Here is a 21,759-nt window from a genome sequence, read left to right on the forward strand (position 1 = left end):
CATAGTGCCATGTAAGTGCAGGAAGACTGTATGGTGGAAAGTGTGGTGCCATGTGAATTCAGGAAAGCATGAGGACAGAAAAGCCAAGGAGACTCAACAGCATGACTTGTGACCTTCCCTGAGGCTCCTCCAGTAACTTTGCTTGTGCAAAGTTGGCAAGGATAGTCGCAACTGGTGATCATGTGACTGTGGCTTCCTACAACATCATAATCGTGAGTCAGGACAACTTGTTTTATTTGAGGCTGGGGTTGTCCCATAGCTGTGCCCAGAACTACACTGTGTCTTCTTGGTCAGGTGTTGACCGGTTCGCCACCATCTCTCCATTGATGGATTGGCAGAAACTTTTCTGATTTGATTGAAATTGGAGCTTTTGCCTATAGTATGCAATTTGACCTTATCTGCTGATCTTCTTGGCTACAGCTGTTATTTGCTGCTCTATTATTTCAACTGCTTCCTTGATTTTCCTTTTTTCTAGGTCGTATTTTATGATCAGTTATTTTTTGGTCTTCTTTTATCTGTCCCAGCTTGCTTTCATCTGATCATAGCATGCCAATTTTCTTTTCCAATCTCATATTCCACTTTAGTGGTGCAGTGTTTTTTGTGTGTGTCTGTTAGTTGGTTTTTCATCCAAGGTATTATAACTGCAGCCATCCGGTACATTAACTGGTTTGTTTCTTATAGTGAGTTGGTGCTTATATTTTGTATTACAGGTAGTGCTTTTCTTATGCCCACATGTTCAGTGACTGTTCGAAATTCTGATGGCACTGAATGGACTTAAAATTCATGCCAAAAGTTATAATAGTTGCAGTCTCCCTGAGGTCACATGATCAAAATTTGGGTGCTTGGCAGCCTGCCCACACTTGCGATTACAGGAGAGGCTGCAACTTCTTCCCATCTCTCTCCCCCCTCCCCCAACATCTATGCAGAATCTGGGCCTAAAGCAGATAGAAAAAAGCTTTCCCAAAAAAGTTGCAAAAGCTTTTAGTTGTTTGTCTGCTCCTTTTGGGTTCCAGCTAGGTGGCAGGCCTCTCAGGGCTTTATCCACTCCCTGAGGTACTTTGTGCTCTGTTAATAACCCACACAGTTACTTAACAACTGCACCTAGGAAAGTCAGGATGCAGTTGTAAAGTTAAGTCACATGGAATTCATCTTATGACTCCAACGACTTCTGACCATAATTCCAAGGTCAGTTCTGATCATAAGTCTAGGACTACCTGTGTAAAATTGGCATCTTTTAATACTTGTGCTAGCTGTTTCTTTGGAACCAGCTTCAATGCAGGCAATTTTATTCTATTCTTTTTGTGCTGCTCTGGAAACTCAGATATTCTTTTCATTTTCTCTTGTTTTTATTTAGAGGGCTTTGATCTATCTTTCTGAAGATAAGGCAAAGGAGAGGGTGCTTGGTTTGGGAATAAAACAATTCAATAGCTATGTTAGCTTCCAACTTCCTCTGGCTTGCCTCTTCAGTCTGAGCTATTTCTGGCAAGGTTTTGATTTCTTTCCCTTGGATAGACCTTTACAGGTTTTTTTTCCCAATTCTACTTCTGTGACTGCTTTATTTCATTTTATAAATCAATGTTGATCTGCTAACTTCTGTTCTGTTATTTCTGATTTTGGATACATTCTTTTCATATATCCTCCCTGGACTTGATCTGTAATAACAGATTACTTCTTGTTTTATTTTACCAAATTATTATTATTTCGTGTTTTCAATCTCTACTTATTTGCTTTCCTTCCAGTAGTCAAGAAGCTTCTGGTCCTTGTTGCTCAGCCAATAATCCTGAGTTCTATAGACCACTTGTCACTAGATTTCCAAGAACTCCAACATCTTGCACAAACTTTATTGACCTGGGTAACGACTGATGTGGTCTGGGTTTCTGCAAGTTACACCTCACCATATTGTTTATGGAAGAGATGCTCTTTCTCTGGCTTCTTTGTTGATACCGGTCTAATATGACTGAATCTCTGACATAGCTCTAATCCTCTTCAGTGTAGCCCCATAACAACATCAAAGTACCTCACTGAAGGCAATTATTATAGTTTATTATTGTTATTATTATGGTTGTTTGCCCACTCAGACAGATGGTTCTTTTATCGACCTCTTGAATCTTTCCTAAGGACTTGGAATAGTCAGAAGTTGTTTGAATTGTTATTGTAGTGGTTTATTAAATGTATGTGGCCACCTATCTTAGCTGCATATGACTTTGGACAATATACATGCTAAACAGAGAAAGGATGTTATATACTAAATAATCTAAAAATGATTAGAAATGTGAACGTATACCAATAGGCCACTTTAATAACCTAATATGAAATGTATGTTTTTATGTCTGATCAGCTTAGTTTGTCTCAACATTTTAAAAATGAGTTTTAAAATAGTAAACTCATATCAATAATATTTTGTATACAAAAGTATGTGTGCAGTAATGTTTAGATAACATTATTTAGAAAGGAAATATTTTAACTAACTTAAATATGGTCCTGACATAAAAAAATCGTAAAATTTAAGTTAAACAATTTAAATACATATAACATTTATGATAATGGTAAGGTTGTTGATTTTAAATAATACCTGATATCTTTGTGGTAAATTGACTTGTTACAGGTGGTCCAAAGCCTTTGGCTGTACTAGCCCGTATAGTAAAAGAATAAGTAGTTCCCGGGTGCAGTCCAAAAAACAAATAATGTGTTTCATTTCCATGCTTTAGAACCCGTCCACTTTGGTTTGATAAATCGATTTCTGGGTCAAAGGAGCTGACAGCTTTGTATGTGATCTACAAAAGAATACCAATATCATCAGACGTTGGACAAGGATTGCATATTTATTCAATATACCCTTCTGATAAGTTATTTTACTCTTCAAAACTTCATGTTTGAAATACAGTGATAGAACATACAGTAAGTTTAGCCAAAGTATTGTGAGGGGTTTTTTTTTAGTCTCAGGGCTTAGAGATACCATGTTTACAATATAAAACACTATAATTCAGATTTAAACTAATATTTTTAACTTGTTTCTCCCCCCCTTCCCTTTAATTTGCTTTTGGTTTGGAGGAAAATTATTAACTGATAGAAGAGAGTTTGTAGCTCAGGATTGAATGGTGGAATCTGTAGTGCTCTTTGAGTTTGGTTGTTTTCTTCCAGAATTTTATTATGAAACTAGATAACATCATCAGTCCACACCTGCAAGAAAACAACCAAATTCAGAGAGCACAAAGGACCCCACAAATGAAAAGCTGTTTGTTAGATATGCACAAAAAAGACCAAACATATGTGCGAGGATGACAATGATGCTGTGAAATACTTTGATGACAATTGCATTCTGTACTTTTCTTAACTGACAGCATGCTGGCCATTCAACAATCAACTAAAGGCAAAAATTTAATCTGCTTGAATAATTCAAGAAAGACTGGGACAGAGAAAGGAGACCTGAGAACTACCAAAGTTGTTTCACCTAGCCCATATCCATGTACCTCATTGAAGGAGGAACTCTCAAAATATCTTCTGTAAATGTCTGAATTGGATAGGTAAATTCATTTCTGGTATGGTAAATTGACACTACTGTGCTTTCTGATTTCTCCCAGATTCCTAATCACTCCATCCAGCCTAAGCCAATACTAATGTTAAGGAATTACCAGAAAGTCCTGGTGCTATATGTGTAGGTTAAACAAACAAACAAAAAGCCCCAGGAACAACAATCTAATGAGAAATGGCAAGATAACATTCCAACCATGACATGTAGAACAGACATAATACATAATACTTGCATAAGACATAATACTTGCAAATACTATTCTTAAAATAGCCATATTTTGTTTGAAAGTTGTAACAAAATGTATGCTTTGTTCAACGTTCAAAATAAGAACGTTCATAACAAACATTTTTTTTAAGATTTTAAGGGTTGTCTGAGTTCTGACAGCTCACAATGTTTTGTTTCAGCTACAAACTGCTTCTTTGGAGGCAATTCCTGCATAATATTTTTCCCATTATATCTTATATGTTGTTTCTCATTATGTTTCGAAAGATTATGAATTTATATATGATCTAGATCAGTCTTTTTTTATCCTTGAATAACCCTTGAAATAATGTTCAGGTCTCAGGGAACCCCTGAGGAAATATTTTGAAAAACACAAAAAAAATCACAATACATTTCATTTCTAATCTACTCAATCCATGTTTAAAACATTTACAAAGTGGATGCAGCTGAGTCTGGGCATCTAAAAATTCCCACCACTGCAAGTGGAAGCTGTAGAGAGACCTTTCACAGAACCCTAGATAAGAAAAGCTGGTCTAGAAAAAAAAAATCACAGGAAAAATAACTTTTTCCATTACCTACACAATTTTATTTTTCTAATCTACTCAATTTTAGAAATATATTTTTCCACAGTAAGTTATTCTCTTCTTTTATAATAAAATAGTGTTTCACAACTGGTTGTCAAATAATACTGAAAGTTTTGTAAAGCTAGATTAAATATTTTGCTTTTCTTTTGTTTTTCCATAACATTTTAACATCTCTTTCTGAAAATTAAGTAAAAACATAAATGTCAAGCTAATTCAGTCAAGTAAGAGATTTGACAGTGATTATAGGTTGGCAACAAAATATATACAATCCTTTGTCAGTATATTTACACAAGATATCTAAGGGCAGAGGTGTCCTTTAGTTCTTTTGTTAGATTAACAAATAACATGATTTTGTTGAGTTTACATTTTAATAAATGAGATTTTCTTATTATTTTCTGTTACAATAAAACTGTAAAAATGCAATGTTGTTGTTGTTAGCTGCGGTCGTGTCCGACCCATCGCGACCCCATGGACAACGTTCCTCCAGGCCTTCCAGTCCTCTACCATCTTCTGGAGTCCATTTAAGCTCACACCTACTGCTTCAGTGACTCCATCCAGCCACCTCATTCTCTGTCGTCCCCTTCTTCTATTGCCCTCAGTCTTTCCCAGCATTAGGCTCTTCTCCAGTGAGTCCTTCCTTCTCATTAGGTGGTCAAAGTATTTGAGTTTCAACTTCAGGATCTGGCCTTCTAAAGAGCAGTCAGGGTTGATCTCCTCTAGGACTGACCGGTTTGATTGCCTTGCAGTCCAAGGGACTCGCAGGAGTCTTCTCCAGCACCATCGTTCAAAGGCCTCAATTCTTTGGCGCTCAGCCTTTTTTATGGTCTAACTTTCACTGCCATACATTGTAACTGGGAAGACCATGGCCTTGACTATATGCACTTTTGTTGATAGGGTGATGTCTCTGCTTTTTAGTGTGCTGTCTAGATTTGCCATGGCTTTCCTCCCTAGGAGCAAGCGTCTTTTAATTTCTTGGCTACAGTCCCCATCTGCAGTGATCTTGGAGCCCAGGAAAATAAAATCTGTCACTACCTCCATTTCTTCCCCATCTATTTGCCAGGAATTGAGAGGCCCAGATGCCATGATCTTGGTTTTCTTATGTTAAGTTTCAACCTAACTTTTGCACTCTCCTTCTTCACCCGCAACAAGAGGTTTTTTAGTTCTTCTTCACTTTCTGCCATTAGAGTGGTATCATCTGCATATCTTAGGTTGTTGATATTTCTCCCGGCAATCTTAATTCCAACTTTTGATTCATCAAGACCTGCCTTTCTCATGATGTGCTCTGCATATAAGTTAAATAGGCAGGGCGACAGTATACAGCTTTGCCGACTCCTTTCCCAATTTTGAACCAATCAGTGGTTCTGTGTTCAGTTCTCACTGTTGCTTCTAAAAATGCAATAGTGGACATAAAATAATTTGGGAATGGAATGAGATGGGATGGAGAAAATTTGTGTACATATTAAAGTGAGAAAGGGTATAATGATAAAAATATGTAAGAAAAGTACTTTTGATATTGATCCAAATCAAGCCTATAGTTAAATGTATAACATACTTCATATAAAGTGATTACTCCATATGTTTGTACTGGCTCCTTCCATTGAAGAAAAATCTTCTCCTCATAATTATTTCCCTGGATAGATTCAAGTGGAACAGCACTTGGAACTAATGAATGAAATACAAGAATAAGATATTTAGCAAAATGCACTGTAACTTATGAACACTGAAGTTTCATTTTAAGATTACAGAAATCATTTGGCAGAGAACTAATAAGATATATCCAGGCATTGAACACTTGTACTCAAACAGTTAAAATCATATATATATATATATATATATTCCTTGATAAGATTAAAAATGTGAATCCCAGGCATGTTAAAATTAACAAACTAAATGAACACTGGGATGGAATAAGGCGGCCGCTTGTTTAAGGAAGCTTGGTTTTCAAACCACTCCTCTATCAACCGGCACAAAGACCTCCCCCCTGCATACCAGGCACTAAGGAACTGGGAAGAGGAACGACATGCACAGTGTGAAGGCAAACAGCGCAAGCATTCACCGAGTGCCTCTTTGTATCAAAATCAAGATTGCACCAACACACAACCACCCTGCAATGTAGAACACAGGGAAGAAGAGCAACAACCATTTAGGACCTCTAGTACGAGAACAGGGGCAATGACTAGATCTATGGCTACAACACATGGAACTATCAGCAATTCACTTTTAACAACAGATACCCAGAGACAACTACATCCCCCAAAAACAGATGCGTAACAACTCAAAGAAATACGGCCGACCTCAACATACAGACCGGTGACACACTCCATGAGCAGAGTGCAGACACCAACAGTATAAATGCGATGTCCCCACCCCAGCGTTTTCATCCTGACGACGTTGGCAGTTAGCCAACGAAAGCTTGATCTTTTAGCAATAAAAACTGTTTTAGTTTTTCTTATTCCATTACAGTGTTCGTTTAGTTTGTTAATATATGTATACACACACACACACAAACACACGCACACAGTCAGAAGTCGCTCCCACGTCTACATGGTCAATCTATTTCTCTGTTTAGGTAAAGGAAATCTCTCTGAAACATTGACACAACAGTCATGGGTTGTTTAGTTCATATTAAATGCTAGAAACATTACATTTTAAAACTTACCATCTTCATCAGTTTGTACCACAATTTCTTGGCTTTCCTTACGTCCTTCAGGATTCATAAGAATAAGTTTGACACTGACATTAGTGTAGGGGGACAAATTAGTAATGGTGTGCTGAGGGTGTGAATTGTCAGTATCCCAGCTCACTTCTTCTCTAACTTGCTCCTGTCCACCAGCTTGGTAACGGTAATGGACTGTAAGGTTGTATCTATGGCAACGAGTCACATTGTAACCAAATGGCTCCCAGGTGATGGTGATTTGCCAGGATTTGATATCTACAACTTCAAGCTTTCTTGGACCATGCACAGGATCTGAAAAAAAAGGAAGACAAACATTTTAATGTGAGAAGTTGAAGATATGAAATGAGAACTTTGCTTGGGCTCTTGTATTAGTATGAAATTACTTAATTTAAATTTTCCAATCTATTCTTTGGATAGAAATGTATATATTGTTTGTATTTTCTGCTTTTCTAAACAAACTCTCACATTATTTTTTTTACATGAATACTGTGATAGAGTAGAATAAAAAGGGTTTAAAAACTGTTTCAGGAAAAATGTTTACAGTAAAAGGTTTACTATAATGGAGGTCAAGTAGAAAACGTAAATTTACATATATAAGAACATTCATGTAAACTTTTTCACAAATTCAGAAAAAAGTGAAATGAATACCCAAGCAAGATAAAGCAAAAATGCTAGAGATTTAATATAAGATAAATGTAAGATAAAATTAAATTAAAAATCTAGACAGATTTACAAATTCTTCTTAAACAGTACCACATATATATTTTGGGCTTCTTCTTAAGTTATTCTTGTTTAAAAGTCCACCTAACCTTGTTTATGAAGATCATTCTATATACGGTATATAGCAACTAAAGTTGATTGGACCTTGCAATTTTAAAATCAGAGACAGTTCCCTGAAGAATTTAGTTCTATGTTTTGGTTAAAGAATACATCTGTTAGGGAAGACAGATTATAATACCAATTGCTTAAAGTACTAGATGTGGGAAATTTAAAATTATATTATATTATACATCATGGTTTTCTTTATACATGTGGCTCAAATAATGACACAGCTTAACTTTTTCTTCTGATACGTCCAACAACCAACAGGGAGACAGCAATAGGAACTATGTTTAGTTTTGTTATATTAAAGTCACTGTTAGGATGACAGTGTCATAGAGAATTTTTTAAAAAAATATTTTATGACAGTTACTGCCTTGATTCTTCCATAAAAACTAAAATATTTTTATGTTTATGCTGTCCAAGTAATTATAGTCAATGGATGCTTAAACCTCTTTAGCCTTATATTGTACTATGAGGTGGAACTTGCTTTGTGTATCTATAAAACTACTGTACAAAATGGAGTCAATGGAGTTTTTATACAAATGTAGCAGAATAATCTGATTTTTTATTTCAAATGAAATACTCAAGAAGATAAAAGAGAATTTCCTTGCTTACTAGCTGTACAGTAAGATGAGTGTTAATGAGTCAGAAACTGCTTATAATAAATAGATTAATATGCTTGTTCCAGCTCATGTTTATTAATCAACGTATTTTCTCCAAGAATGTTCTAAATAATTGCCACAAGAGTCTACTACTTTTGACTGGCATGAATCTCTGCAAACTTGTAATATTGTTCTATGATACTTCAGCAAGAAATATCACGGTATATACTCTATATATTATTCATATTTACATCTACCGTTTTCAGCAATCATTTTTTTATTCCGTGAGCATTGAGGTTTTTAAATTGTTTTACTTTCTCTCATTTCCAGTTCCAGTAATATGTTTGGCATATGTTTGGTGAAAATCATTGTATAATTCTAATTTTAATTCCTTTTATTGTCCTATTTGGCTCTGATCTAGCATGATTTTCATGAAAATTACCATGATCACTGATGGTTCTGATCCTTCTTAAGTGAAAAAGAAATTTAGCTTATGGAAAAATGATGGTGTCAAGTATATCTGTTGAGTGACTACTGAATAAGCAATGAGCATCCATAGTCCTCATGATAACCGAATTCTGCCCACCTTTCTGTGGTTAGTTACATAGGAAGAGAGATGAAAATAAGGTCAGCATCTCCCATTCAACAATTATATTCAAATTGCCTCTCTATGTGTTGGCTTTCAAGTGCCTTCCCATTCTACTGTGCATATAGAAGAAGGAGATGATCACTGCACAGGCCAAATTCCTGGAGGAAAAACATTTGAAATGTACCCTGTATCCCAAGGGTGTCCAATTGTCGGCCCGTGGGCCGTACGCGTCATCGGGAAACGACCCCCACCCCATTGCAGCAATGGCAAAAAAGCTCCAATACGTTGCACAACATCACGAGTTTGACATGTCTGCTGTATCCTGTAGATCCTTACAAAATTTAGTCCATAGAAAAGGTTAGTCCCCACCAACCTCAGATTCTATTTGAAAGAAAAGGAACAATGCTTCAATAGTACAGGAGTTATTCCTTGGTTGGCATACTCAGTTACTCCTGAGGATTCTGCAGTTAAAAAGCTTATTATATTCATGCAAGAAAATATTCCACACAAGAAATATTCCACCCATCATTTGTTAAGATGGGTGGCTAGAGAAATCAAATAAATACACAAAGGAAGATTTTTGGTTTTAACAACTGAAACTAGAAAGCAAAAATGGATTTTCAAGCACAGTGTAACTAAGAAAATGAGTTAGATGGCATTGGACTGGATTGTTTACAGTGTAATGGTTTGACATTCACTGACATTCAATGTCTATGGAATATGACTTATGTTACAAACAGAGCTTGAACTAACAAAGGGGAACTTTTACTTCAGCTATGACACTGTAAGATCGCAACATCACAGGATATTATAGCCTAGAATTCTGATACAAAGTATCTTATAAAAATGGGTTCACTGCTTAGTGAGACATTATTTTGTTTATTTTGTTTTTGAAACCAAGACATGCAAATATTTGCCATGCAGATTATTATACTGAGAGCAGTTGCCTCTATACCCTCACAATTAATGGATGAAGTAAAGAAACAATAACTGATACAGAAATAAATTTAGCTATAATGATTCCAAACAAGAATCAAGAAATGAAACTGTATTTTACATGAAGTTGCAAATGACATAACAAATTGAGACTACTACAAATGATATAATAGTAATATAATGTAATGCAATGCAATATAGCAAATGAGAGAGGTGGAATTGAAATACAATAACAATGGAATTAGTTTAAGTGATTGAAAGAATAATTTTGTTTCTGTAAAGTTTCTATGTACAGGAATTCCTCAACATATGATCACAATTGAAGGTAACTTCCCAGGTAACTTGTCATTCACTCTGATAGCCATAGGATTATTAAATAAAATTGATTATAAAGTGAAGGCCTTTAAACGGTGTAAACATGATGGCTGATCCTTTTGTCTCTCTGGGCTTAATCCTGCAGGAGATTAATTTCTCTGTCCTACTGACCAAGACTGAATGGCATGAGGCTTCAACTGCCTCCATATTGCCTCTGGAATAGATAGAATGAAAAGAATGTGAAATGTGCCTTAAGTGAGCTGTTTGAAACGGAATGAGCTATAAGAGGTAGTTAACATCGTTGTACTGTAATGCTTTAATAGAAAAACAAAATAATGAAATCAATGAATTAGTCCATGAGAAAGTGTGATTTAGTTGTGTTATATTCTAAATCTCTCTCAAAAGCAGTTTCCTTGCTAGTTAATTGTATATTGTAATATTGTATATTGTATTTGTATACAATATATAATATTTTGTATATTACATATAAATCTTACATGATGTATTTGTTTTCTTCTCTTTTGTGCAATTTTATAGAAGGAAGAAGAGACTGTAAAACTAGATCCTCCTCAATTTATAACAGTTTGACTGAAAGAGTCATGGAACCCAGCATGTAAAGAAATTGGTCAGAACTGGTATGTGAATCACATTACAATCTAGGACCAATGATTCACTGTAAGAGGGCAACATTGCTTCCATAAGCACAAAATCTGTGATGCTTAAAGCTTTCTTTGCTCTTTATCTGATGACACCTGAAATGTTTTTTATGCTGCTCTCTTTCTGCCAATTTCATCTAGGTATCAAGCAGTGAAATCTGACAGCTGCAGCTCATAATCTTGGGTACCAACTAGTCTAGTTTAGCCTCTGGCACTTGAGCATCTTATTTAATCAATGGTCTTCATTTCCTTGACAGTCAGTAACATGTGCTCGTTTCTTTCTCAGAGAACAGAGGGGGGAAAAACCTGACTGATAGGATCAATTTCTATTGCAGGTTCAATTCACAGCTCATTTCTCTGGAACTTCATATTTTACCTCCTATTACATCTGCTGTGCTTTTTCAAAAATTCAATTTCAGTATCCTAATTTTAGGATCCTGTCATTAATAATCAGAAACCTGGGTTAGAAGCAAAGCCCAGGGGGTAATGATTTTTTCCTCCTGATGTTTTATCACAAACTTCAGGAGGCTTGTGAAATAGAATCATAAAAATAAAAAGATAATGTTATGGCTGTATATGTCTGCTTTACAATTTACACAGTCTCCTGCACTATTTGGATAGAAGGCTTGGACAAGACATATTCAGGGCCAACTCCTCTAAGGCCCAAATCTTTCAGCAAACCGATAGATGGGATACAATTTGTTCCAGCCCACCAATATAAACTGTTTGTGCTGCTTGTGCTGCATAGGCATTAGTGGCTCCTAATGTTCTAACACAGTGCAGGTTGCATTTTCCCGATTTTCCAACTATATTAAATCACTTCACTTTTCTTCCTTTTGCTTGTCCATTCCAGCACAAAAAATTATAGTAACTGAAATTGTGAGAATATACTAGGTAAAGGTAAAGTTTCCCCCGCACATGCATGCTAGTCGTTTCCGACTCTAGGGGCCGGTGCTCATCTCCGTTCAAAGCCGAAGAGCCAGCGCTTGTCCGAGGACATCTCCATGGTCATGTGGCCGGCATGACTAGACGCCAAAGGCGCACGGAACGCTGTTACCTTCCCACCGTAGTGGTCCCTATTTTTCTACTTGCATTTTTACGTGCTTTCGAACTGCTAGGTTGGCAGAAGCTGGGACAAGTAACAGGTGCTCACTCTGTTATGCGGCACTCGGGATTCGACCCGCCAAACTGCCGACCTTCCGATCGACAAGCTCAGCGTCCTAACCCACTGAGCCACCGCGTCCCTTGATAATATACTACATGCTATTAAAAAAGATAATCATTCAAATTAGAAATAGGACTTCTATTGTTACTGTATTAATTAAACAGAATGAAAATAGCACACTTTTAAAAATGATCAATTCGTAATACACCGAGCAAAATATGCATATAATATGTAATTCCGTGTACCTAAATTATACTCTGTGAGAAAATTATAGCTGTGAAGAAAATACTGCTTAATATATACATTGATATATTAATTCTAAATGGCAAATACTTCACTTGCTGGAATTCTTGCACCACCACTAATTTCATCATAATAAATCTTGCTAAAGAGCATTCTATGAGAGTCATGACTATTTAAAAAATCACTCTTAGTTCAATCAGTTGTTATTAATAACAAAACCAATACAAATTTGCCTCCATCATTTTCTATTTATTTTCTATTTAGGCTTTATCATACCTTTAACTGATTTGTCTGGCATCACATACCTCCCAAGTTAGAAATATAAGCATTTTCCAGTCAGTATTATTTCATAGGTCTGGTAAAAAGTTTTCTTTTTAACTTTTAACTTTTTCATTCTTTTCTGTCAGATACTTGAGAGCTATGCATGCACAAACACACAGAGATTGTGCTTGGGAAAGCAGTCACTGAACAAGTCCTAAGATTACATCATACCTACTGTAAATAAACAGTGCTGGTCTAGAAAGACGTCAATGAAAAAAAATGACTTCTCTCAATAAATGGAAACATTATATACACTGCCTGTTGGTGCTGATTGAAAGTGGGATATAAATCTAAGAAATAAATAATTTTAGTAAAAATTGAGAAAAATTTGCAATATATGTTAGAAAAAACAATGGAAACTTATGGATGAAAATCATATGGATAGATGTCATAAATGATAAAACTTGGCATTTAGGAGCGTTTGGGGATTACAAAAACTATTTCAAATTTTTAAAATTATTTTCTTTAATTTTGTTTTGAATAGGTCTTTTTTCATCTTATTTTAATCAGCCATCCTACATGAGAGTGAATCTTAATTCTATCTGCAGTTGGTAAAATTTTACTTTGTTTCAATTCTGTGACAGTGTTTTAGGAATCATTGTTATTAACAAGTGCTAAGTAACTATTGGATATTATTAATGACAGATTTTCAATCACTTGGCTTATTTATAGCTCATCATCTTGAGGCTAAGCTAGTATTTTAAAGCCTTCATTTTTTTCCAATATCATTGGTGAATTGGCAAAAGCTTTAGATTTAATATTTAAGCATGGCAACTCTTCTAAGAACCCAGTCTAAGTCAGAATATCAGCAAATAGCCCGGACCTGCAAAGATGAAGTGAGGAAAGCTAAGGCTCAAAATGAACTAAGGCTTGCAACCAAAGTCAAAAATAACAAAAAATGCTTCTTTCAACATATAAAAAATAAGAAAAAAGTTAAGGAAATGATGGTCCATTAGTGGGGGAAAGTGGCAAGAAGGTGACAAGCAACAGGGAGAAAGCAGAACTATTTAACTTGTTTTTTTGCATCTGTCTTTACACAAAGGGAAAAACAGTCCAACCTACCAAAACCAGTGACATAAAAAACAGAATAGAAATGCAAGTTAAGATAGGCAAGAAAATGGTAAGTGAACACCTGTCCAGCCTAGACGAGTTCAAATCACCAGGACCAGATGGATTACACCCCAAAGTTCTCAAGGAACTGGCAGACGTGATCTCAGAACCACTGAACTATATTTTTCAAAGATCCTGGAGCACTGGGGAACTACCAGAGGACTGGAAGAGAGCTGATGTAGTTTCCATCTTCAAAAAAGGTAAAAAAAATAGATCCAGGAAACTACAGACCTGTCAGCCTGACCTCAATACCTGGGAAGATTATGGAAAAGATAATCAAACAACAAATCAGCTAACACCTTGATGCAAACAAAGTCATCACTAAAAGTCAAAAACAAATCATGCCAGACAAATCATATTGCATTTTTTGACCAAGTGACAAAATTAGTGGATCAGAAGAATGCTGTGGATATAATTTACTTGGACTTCAGTAAGGCATTTGATAAAGTAGATCACAACCTACTACTTCATAAGATAGAAAAATGTGGGTTAGATAGCATTACCACCAGATGGATTCATAGCTGGCTGACAGGCCATACTCAGTGTGTGGTCCTCAATGGAACTGCATCTACATGGAAGGAAGTGTGTAGTGGGGTGCCCCAGGGCTCTGTTCTGGGCCCAGTGCTCTTCAACATCTTCATCAACGATTTGGATGAGGGGATAGATGGGGAACTCATCAAATTTGCAGATGACACCAAGCTGGCAGGAATAGCTAATACTCCAGAAGATAGGCTTAAAATACAGGAGGATCGGGACAGACTCGAACACTGGGCGCTATCTAACTAAATGAAATTCAACGGTGAAAAAAGCAAGGTTCTACATTTAGGCAGGAAAAATCAAATCAATATGTGGTACTCTGCTCAATAGTAGTAACTGTGAGAGGGATCTCAGAGTCTTAGTAGACAATCACTTAAATATGAGCCAGCAGTGTGCTGCAGCTGCCAAAAAAGCCAACACAGTGCTAGGCTGCATTAACAGAGGGATAGAATTAAGATCAAGTGAAGTACTAATACCACTTTACAATGCTTTGGTAAGGCCACACCTGGAATACTGCATCCAGTTTTGTTCACCACGATATAAAAAAGATGTTGACACTCTAGAAAGGGTACAGAGAAGAGCAACAAAGATGATTGGGGGACTGGAGGCTAAAACATATAGGGAAAGATTGCTGGAATTGGGTACGTGTAGTTTAACGAAGAGAAGGGTGAGGGGTGACACAATAGCAGTGTTCCAATATCTCAGGGGCTGCCACAAAGAAGAGGGAATCAAGCTATTCTCCAAAGCACCTGAAAGCAGGACAAGAAGCAATGGATGGAAACTAGTCAAGGAGAGAAGCAACCTAGAACTAAGGAGAAACTTCCTGACAGTTAGAACAATTAACCAGTGGAACAACCTGCCTCCAGAAATGGTGAATGCTCCAACACTGGAAGTTTTTAAGAAGAGACTGGACAGCCATTTGTCTGAAATGGTATAGGGCAGACATGTCAAACACAAGGCCCGGGGGCCGGATCCGGCCCGCGAAGTGGTTTCATGCGGCCCGCGAAGCCATCCTGGAAACAGTGAGGGAACGGCCCCCACTGCCTTGGCCCTGGCCCAGAGACCCTCCTCCTGCCAGAGACCCTCAGATCTGTCCCACTGCTGCCCAGGCCCCCATAGGCACCCTTGATGCAAACGATGTCGAGCTGACCACGCCCACCCCATAGGCCATAAGCACTCTAGCCACGCCCACCCAGTAGGCCACGCCCACCCAGGCCACACCCACCCAACCCCCTGAGGGCAACCGCAATGCTGATGCGGCCCTCAGTGAAATTGAGTTTGACACCCCTGGTATAGGGTTTCCTGCCTGAGCATGGGGCTGGACTAGATGACCTCCAAGGTCCCTTCCAACTTATTATTATTATTAAGCCTCTAAAAAGGCATAACTTTTATGGTATATTAAACTAAACAGGCTTTGCAGAAAAATAGCCAATATTGTTTCAATTCTTTCATTATACCTTTCAAATTATCACCTAGTTCCTAGCCAGATTTCAGTGGGACAAATCTTTCTGGCATAATAAATCATTGGCTTCATTAAGCTTATCCTCTGGTCAGTAAAAGCACAATCTTTTTGTACTAATATTCTTCTGTAGTAGCACAAATGTATCTCAGATTTTTGTTTTCTTTCTTTCTTAACGTGCTAGTCCAATCTTCCATGTCACACTGCCTTCTTCAATATTTTCAGAAAGAGTGAAAGTTATATGGCTTAGGAAAATCAAAATTAATTTTCTGAGAGCATTCAGGAGCAATGTTTTTTACACGTAAGAAAAATTAAAACTGAGACACTCTGCTCACTCTGATTTAAAATGTAATTGTTAAAATTAGAGATCAGAACCACTCTTAACATTCCCATTTTGAAAAGAAAGAGATTTAAATTGTAACATATTTTTTCATTTGTGCAACAATCCATTAAACATGCTTAAGATATTTGAAATCAATACAAGAAACACTTAATACAGTATTGGATTGCAGCCAGAGGATGTATTAATTTTGTGCATCAGAGGGCACTGAATGTATCTGTACAGCTTTCTCAAAAATTCATCAGGCCAACTGAAGAAATTAGCAGTCATTCATTTAAAAAATAAACACATTCAGTAGTCTATATGATAGAACAATATATTCTTTAACACCATATGATAGCATAGCTGCCTTCAGATGTAATTAATTTTGATCAAGTAATTATCTAAAATATAATATACAAGAAAACTATTTTTATTGATAATTTAAAGGCAAATGTATGTGTACTTGCATTCACATTATGTGATTCCCTTTTAGGATAGGTAATGCTGTCAGAGTTCATAAAAAGAGTAAGAAATCATAAGCCAAAGAAATTAAGAAGAGATTAACAAATAAAAGGAAACATTGCTAAAACTAGTGATAGGAACCCAATTTACTATACTCGCTATATCTTTTTAAAAATCTTTATTTCCATTACATCCATAAAATATATGCATTTTTTGCTGTTTAAACTTCTCGAATTTTTTTGAGGATCTCATAAATGGCATTCAGCCATGACTTCTTTGGCCTTTTCCTATCTCTCAGTCTATTTTCTCTTCTTTCTGATCCTGGTTTTGCAATTCTGTTCTTATTAATTCTCTCTGAATGATCAAAACCTTTTGATGCTCTTCTTTTGTTTTGTTTGTTCACTTTTATATTCAGTGCATTTTCATTCAAAACCTTCCTTCTTAATCCTCTTTGTTCCTCTGTTTCTACATACAATTCTCACTGTACTCAACTTACTTTCATGTTTCCCTGATGTACATTACTCTCATTTCCATATAATAGAAACATGCTGTTATAAAAAGCCCTTTTTGGTTAATCTAGCAATCATTCATTCCTTGCAACAGACCATATACCACCATTATTTTTTTTATCAACATTTGCATATCTTAACATTTCTCAAAATATTTTCTCTTACTATCTTTCTATGAAGGTACATAAATTCATCTACTTGTTCTAGGTTTTCATCACTTATGCATAATCTGCAATTGTCTCCACCATTTTCACCATCTGAATGGTTTGTAATAAAGGTAGTCCTTGGCTAAACACATTCAGCGACTGTTTGAAGTCACCATGGTGCTGAACAAGTGCTTTTTACAAGTAGTCCTCATAGTTCTGGATGACCCAGCACCCCTGCAGTCACGTGATTGTGAATTGGGAGCTTGGCAACCATCTCACACTTGCAGCACCCCACAGTCATGTGATTGCCATTTGTGACCTTCCTTCCAATGTCAATGGGGAAGCCAGCAGAAAAGGACAAAAGTTGCTCTAGTAAATCTCCAGTACCTGGAAGTACCACTTCTACCCTACCTCACTCTTTGCCTCCTCATGCATCCGTTCCCACCTTGCAGTAGTCTGGCCATCCTATACCATGCACACTCACCTCTTGTGCACCTTCAAGAATTTCCTGTAATCTGCGGCAGCCAGCCCAAGCCCTGCAACACTTATGCTTTCCTCTCATGCACCTGCAGCAGCCATCATTCTTGTACCATGCCAGCTACCCATGCTTCCCTGCATGTCCTCCTTTACTTGACATCAGCCATTTACCTGCCAGCTGACCTTCTTATAATCTATCTTTCTTTCCTTTCTTTCTTTTCTCTCTCTCTCTTTCTTTCTCTTTCTCTCTTTCTTTCTCTGTTTATGAGGCTGCTTAATTCAACAGCATGATTCTAAACATCATTTTCTCACACCATGGTTGTATTTAACTACTTGCTAACCATTTACATTCATGCATGTTTTATTTCCATCATATGCCACCCTTATCACATTCATCAATATTTTTTGCATTCTTTTACATAATGTTTCCCTCATCCTCTTTCAGTTCATTATTCTTCAAGAATCTTTTTTTTTCTATTTTCCATTAGTTGACACTTTTCTGTGTCACTCTGCAACACACTTCTCACAGCCTATTTCTTTATGTCTATTTTCCATTCATTTTGTTGGGAGATTAATCTACTTTTTAATACTTTTTGCCACAAGATTTGTACTTTCTTTTCTTCCAGACATTCCTTTACTTTGGTTGTTTTCTATTTGCTTTGATGCTCATTTTCCTCTCAAAACACTACAAAACATCATAAAAATAATAACATTATAAAAAAAAGCATTTCCATTTTTTATTTATTTCTATTAATTTCTTTACTATGTATATGTATGAAAACTTTTATACCTCAAACCATGCATTTTACAAATATATAGATCTTAAAATTAAGACAAACACAATCAATGAATCTTATCATCATGCTCACTTCAGCCAATAAGATGATTTGATAAAAATAGGAAAAGAGACTATTTCATAGAAATAACTAAGATCTCCATCAGTGAAACAAAGAATGAGTATTTGCAGACACATTCAGCTGAACATGGAGAAGGTCTGGAAAACAAAATGGAAATATGTAAATATGCCTTTTTTCTTTCTGCTGGCAAATGTTTCCAGTGAATTAAAAAGTTTTTTGTCATCAGAAATAAGCCACTGAATACAATGTTACAGAAAAACATAAAACAATTTCCCTGAAAGTAGCAGTAATTGTGTCAAATTACAAGAGAAGTACTTTCAAATAAAATCTCAAAGTGTGTGCGGCAACATTATGAAAACATACATATTTTACTTAACTCTTGAATGTACAGTAACTAATTTTTCTTATGGGAAATTCTTCTCCCCATACTTTAATGATGTTAATATAATAAACAATGTTCTAAAATTATAAATTTATAATATTATAATCAAATTTCTCATAGGATCAATATTATTTTCATACTGATATAGGCCTATGAAGGCAAATGTACTGCAAGAAGAATGCCATGTTTATGAAGGAGTTACTATATCTAGTATAGCTGTATTTTTAATAGCTCATGCTATATCTTTAATTGTTGTTCTAAGTACAGGTAGTTGTCAACGTTATAATGGCACTGAGAAAAGTGACTCACACTTGCAACCACTGCAGCTTCCCTGTGGTCATATGATCAAAATTCGGATACTTGGCAAGTGGCATGTGTTTATGACAGTTGCAATATCTTGGAGTTAAGTGATCACCTTTTTAATCTTCTGACAGCCAAAGTCAATTAACAGAACAATTAATTAGTGAAATGACTTGCCTCCAAATACTGTGGGAGCTCCAACACTGGAGGTTTTTAAGAAGAGATTGGACAAACATTTGTCTGAAAAGGTATAGGGGTTTTCCTGCTTGAGCAGAGAGTTGGACTAGAAGACCTCCAAGGTCCCTTCCAACTCTGTTATTCTTTCAATAGGGAAGTTAGATTCATGTAACAACCATGTTACTAAGTTAACAACTGCAGTAATTTACTTAAAGTTGGCAAAAAGGTTTGTAAAACGGGGCAAAACTCACTTAACATCTGTCTTGCTTAGCCACATAAACTTTGGGCTGAATTGTGATTTTAAGTTGAAGACTATCTGTAAGTAACTCTTGTTCTAAGCACATTTAAGTCTGAAGCTAGCCCACAAAAGCTTTGGATGGTAATATGGTTTGCATATAGGTAAATGTTGAAAACTACTGTTTCAAAGCAAATATACTTGAGGTTAAAATTATTTGTATAATTACCAATACTTTACTTGACAATCCATTTTTGTATCATCTATTAAAAGAACTAGAGATGCTGATCTAACTACACAAAAAATTAGGGTATTTAAAAAAATGATTAAGACCTATTGCATTAACGTCTGTAGTCATGAAATGCTTTGAAAGATTGGTTCTCCAACATCTCAGGACATGCCTCCCACTGGATTTTGATAAACATCAATTTGCCTATAGGGGAAATAGGTCGACAGACGATGCCATAGCTACTGCTTTACACTCTGTAGCAAGTCATCTTGAGAAACCTGGAAGTTATGTCAGGATGCTTTTTGTTGACTATAGCTAGGCTTTTAACACCATTTTGCCAAGCATTCTTATCGAGAAGCTGACTGACTTGAAATTCTCCCCCGCCATCTGCGATTGGATTCAAGACTTTCTCAGGGACTGGTTACAAACAGTGAGGGTCGGGTCTGCTTTGTCCACCCCCCTGAAGCTTTGCACCGGCTCGCCACAGGGCTGTGTGCTTAGTCCCTACCTGTACTCTTTATACACATATGACTGTGTATCATCTGACCCATCCACTGCGATAATTAAGTTCGCAGATGATACAACTGTGGTGGGTCTCATTACAGGTGGGGATGAGACAGCATACAGGGTGGAGGTACAAAAACTATCCATATGGTGTAGTAACAACAACTTGCACCTGAACATCGGCAAGACGAAAGAGATGGTGCTAGACTTCCAGAGAAAAAAGGAGGAACCTGCCCCACTTTACATCGGGGAGGACTGTATGGAGAGAGTTTCCTCCTTTAAATTTCTGGTAGTCTACCTCTGTGAAGATCTGACCTGGAAAGTTAATACAACCCAGGTGGCTAGAAAGGCCCAACAGAGGCTTCACTTTCTCAGGGTCTTGCGGAAGAACAGGGTAGAACAACGGCTAATGACCCTCTTTTACCGGTCTACTATAGAGAGCGTCCTCTCATATGGTATTGTGGTTTGGTATGCTGGTCTGATAGCCGTGGATAGGAAAGTACTACAGAGGGTGGTGAGTACAGCACAAGACATTGTGGGCTGTCCCCTGACACCACTGGATGACATCGCCAGGGCTCGTTGCCTTGGAAGAGTGAGGAAAATTATCAGGGATGACTCACACCCTGGACGGTATCTCGTTACTCTCCTACCATCGGGTAGGAGATATAGGAGTATAGCCAGCCGCACCAACAGGCTGAAAAACAGCTTCTATCCGTGGGCTTTTTTGAATGAGAAATAACTTTTGTGAACTTTTGTGAATTTTATGCAGAATTGACTTGGGAGGCCAGTGTGTGGGGTAGTTGGTTCACATGGTGTAGTAAGATGGAGGATTTGTTGTCACTGTGTGTTGGGGGGTGGGCACACAAAGGGAGGCTCAGATAATCTCAATGTACACATAGTTGTACTTTGACAATAAAGGTTCATTTCATTTCATTTCAATACATTGTTCAATTTTACTTTCAAACATTTTAGATTGCTTATCTTTTTGCAAAAGAAAACCATTTTTCATTTTTAAAAATCTTGTGAATATAAACAAAATTATATTCCAAATCCATTAAGACATTTTAGTTACTTAGTTAAAATGACATACCTAGCTATTGAGTACTCAGTTTATAATAACCCCTTTCTTTCCCAAATCTACTTAGGCATCCGCCAGTAGCAAGGAAAATGCCGGTGATAGTTTTTACAACCACACATTAGTTTTACATTTCATGACAGCCTAATTCTAGAGAATTCCAAAGACAGACAAGCATGTGTTCTTACAATTTTCTTTCTTGAGCCTGCAAGAAGCCTGACTTTTACTGATAAATGGGAAAAAATATGGGAGTGCAGACATGTATTTTTCATTTCACACTTATGTCATTGTCAATTCGCCCCAAATGCATTCCA

General features: G+C 36.6%; 1 protein-coding gene across 4 annotated transcripts in view; it reads right to left on the reverse strand.

Moving 5' to 3' along the window:
• The window catches only part of PTPRM (protein tyrosine phosphatase receptor type M), a 488,223-nt gene that overhangs the window by 216,860 nt on the left and 249,604 nt on the right, over positions 1–21,759 (reverse strand). For all 4 annotated transcript variants that reach the window (XM_083358729.1, XM_083358728.1, XM_083358727.1 and 1 more), the window contains exons 8-10: positions 6,998–7,306; positions 5,891–6,000; positions 2,573–2,774 (exon numbers count right to left, since the gene is read on the reverse strand). In XM_083358729.1, the coding sequence (XP_083214855.1) occupies positions 2,573–2,774; positions 5,891–6,000; positions 6,998–7,306 (621 nt within the window). The remainder of the gene's footprint in view (positions 1–2,572; positions 2,775–5,890; positions 6,001–6,997; positions 7,307–21,759) is intronic.

This window comes from Vipera ursinii (assembly GCF_947247035.1).
Source record: "Vipera ursinii genome assembly, chromosome: 3".
NCBI lineage: Eukaryota > Metazoa > Chordata > Lepidosauria > Squamata > Viperidae > Vipera > Vipera ursinii.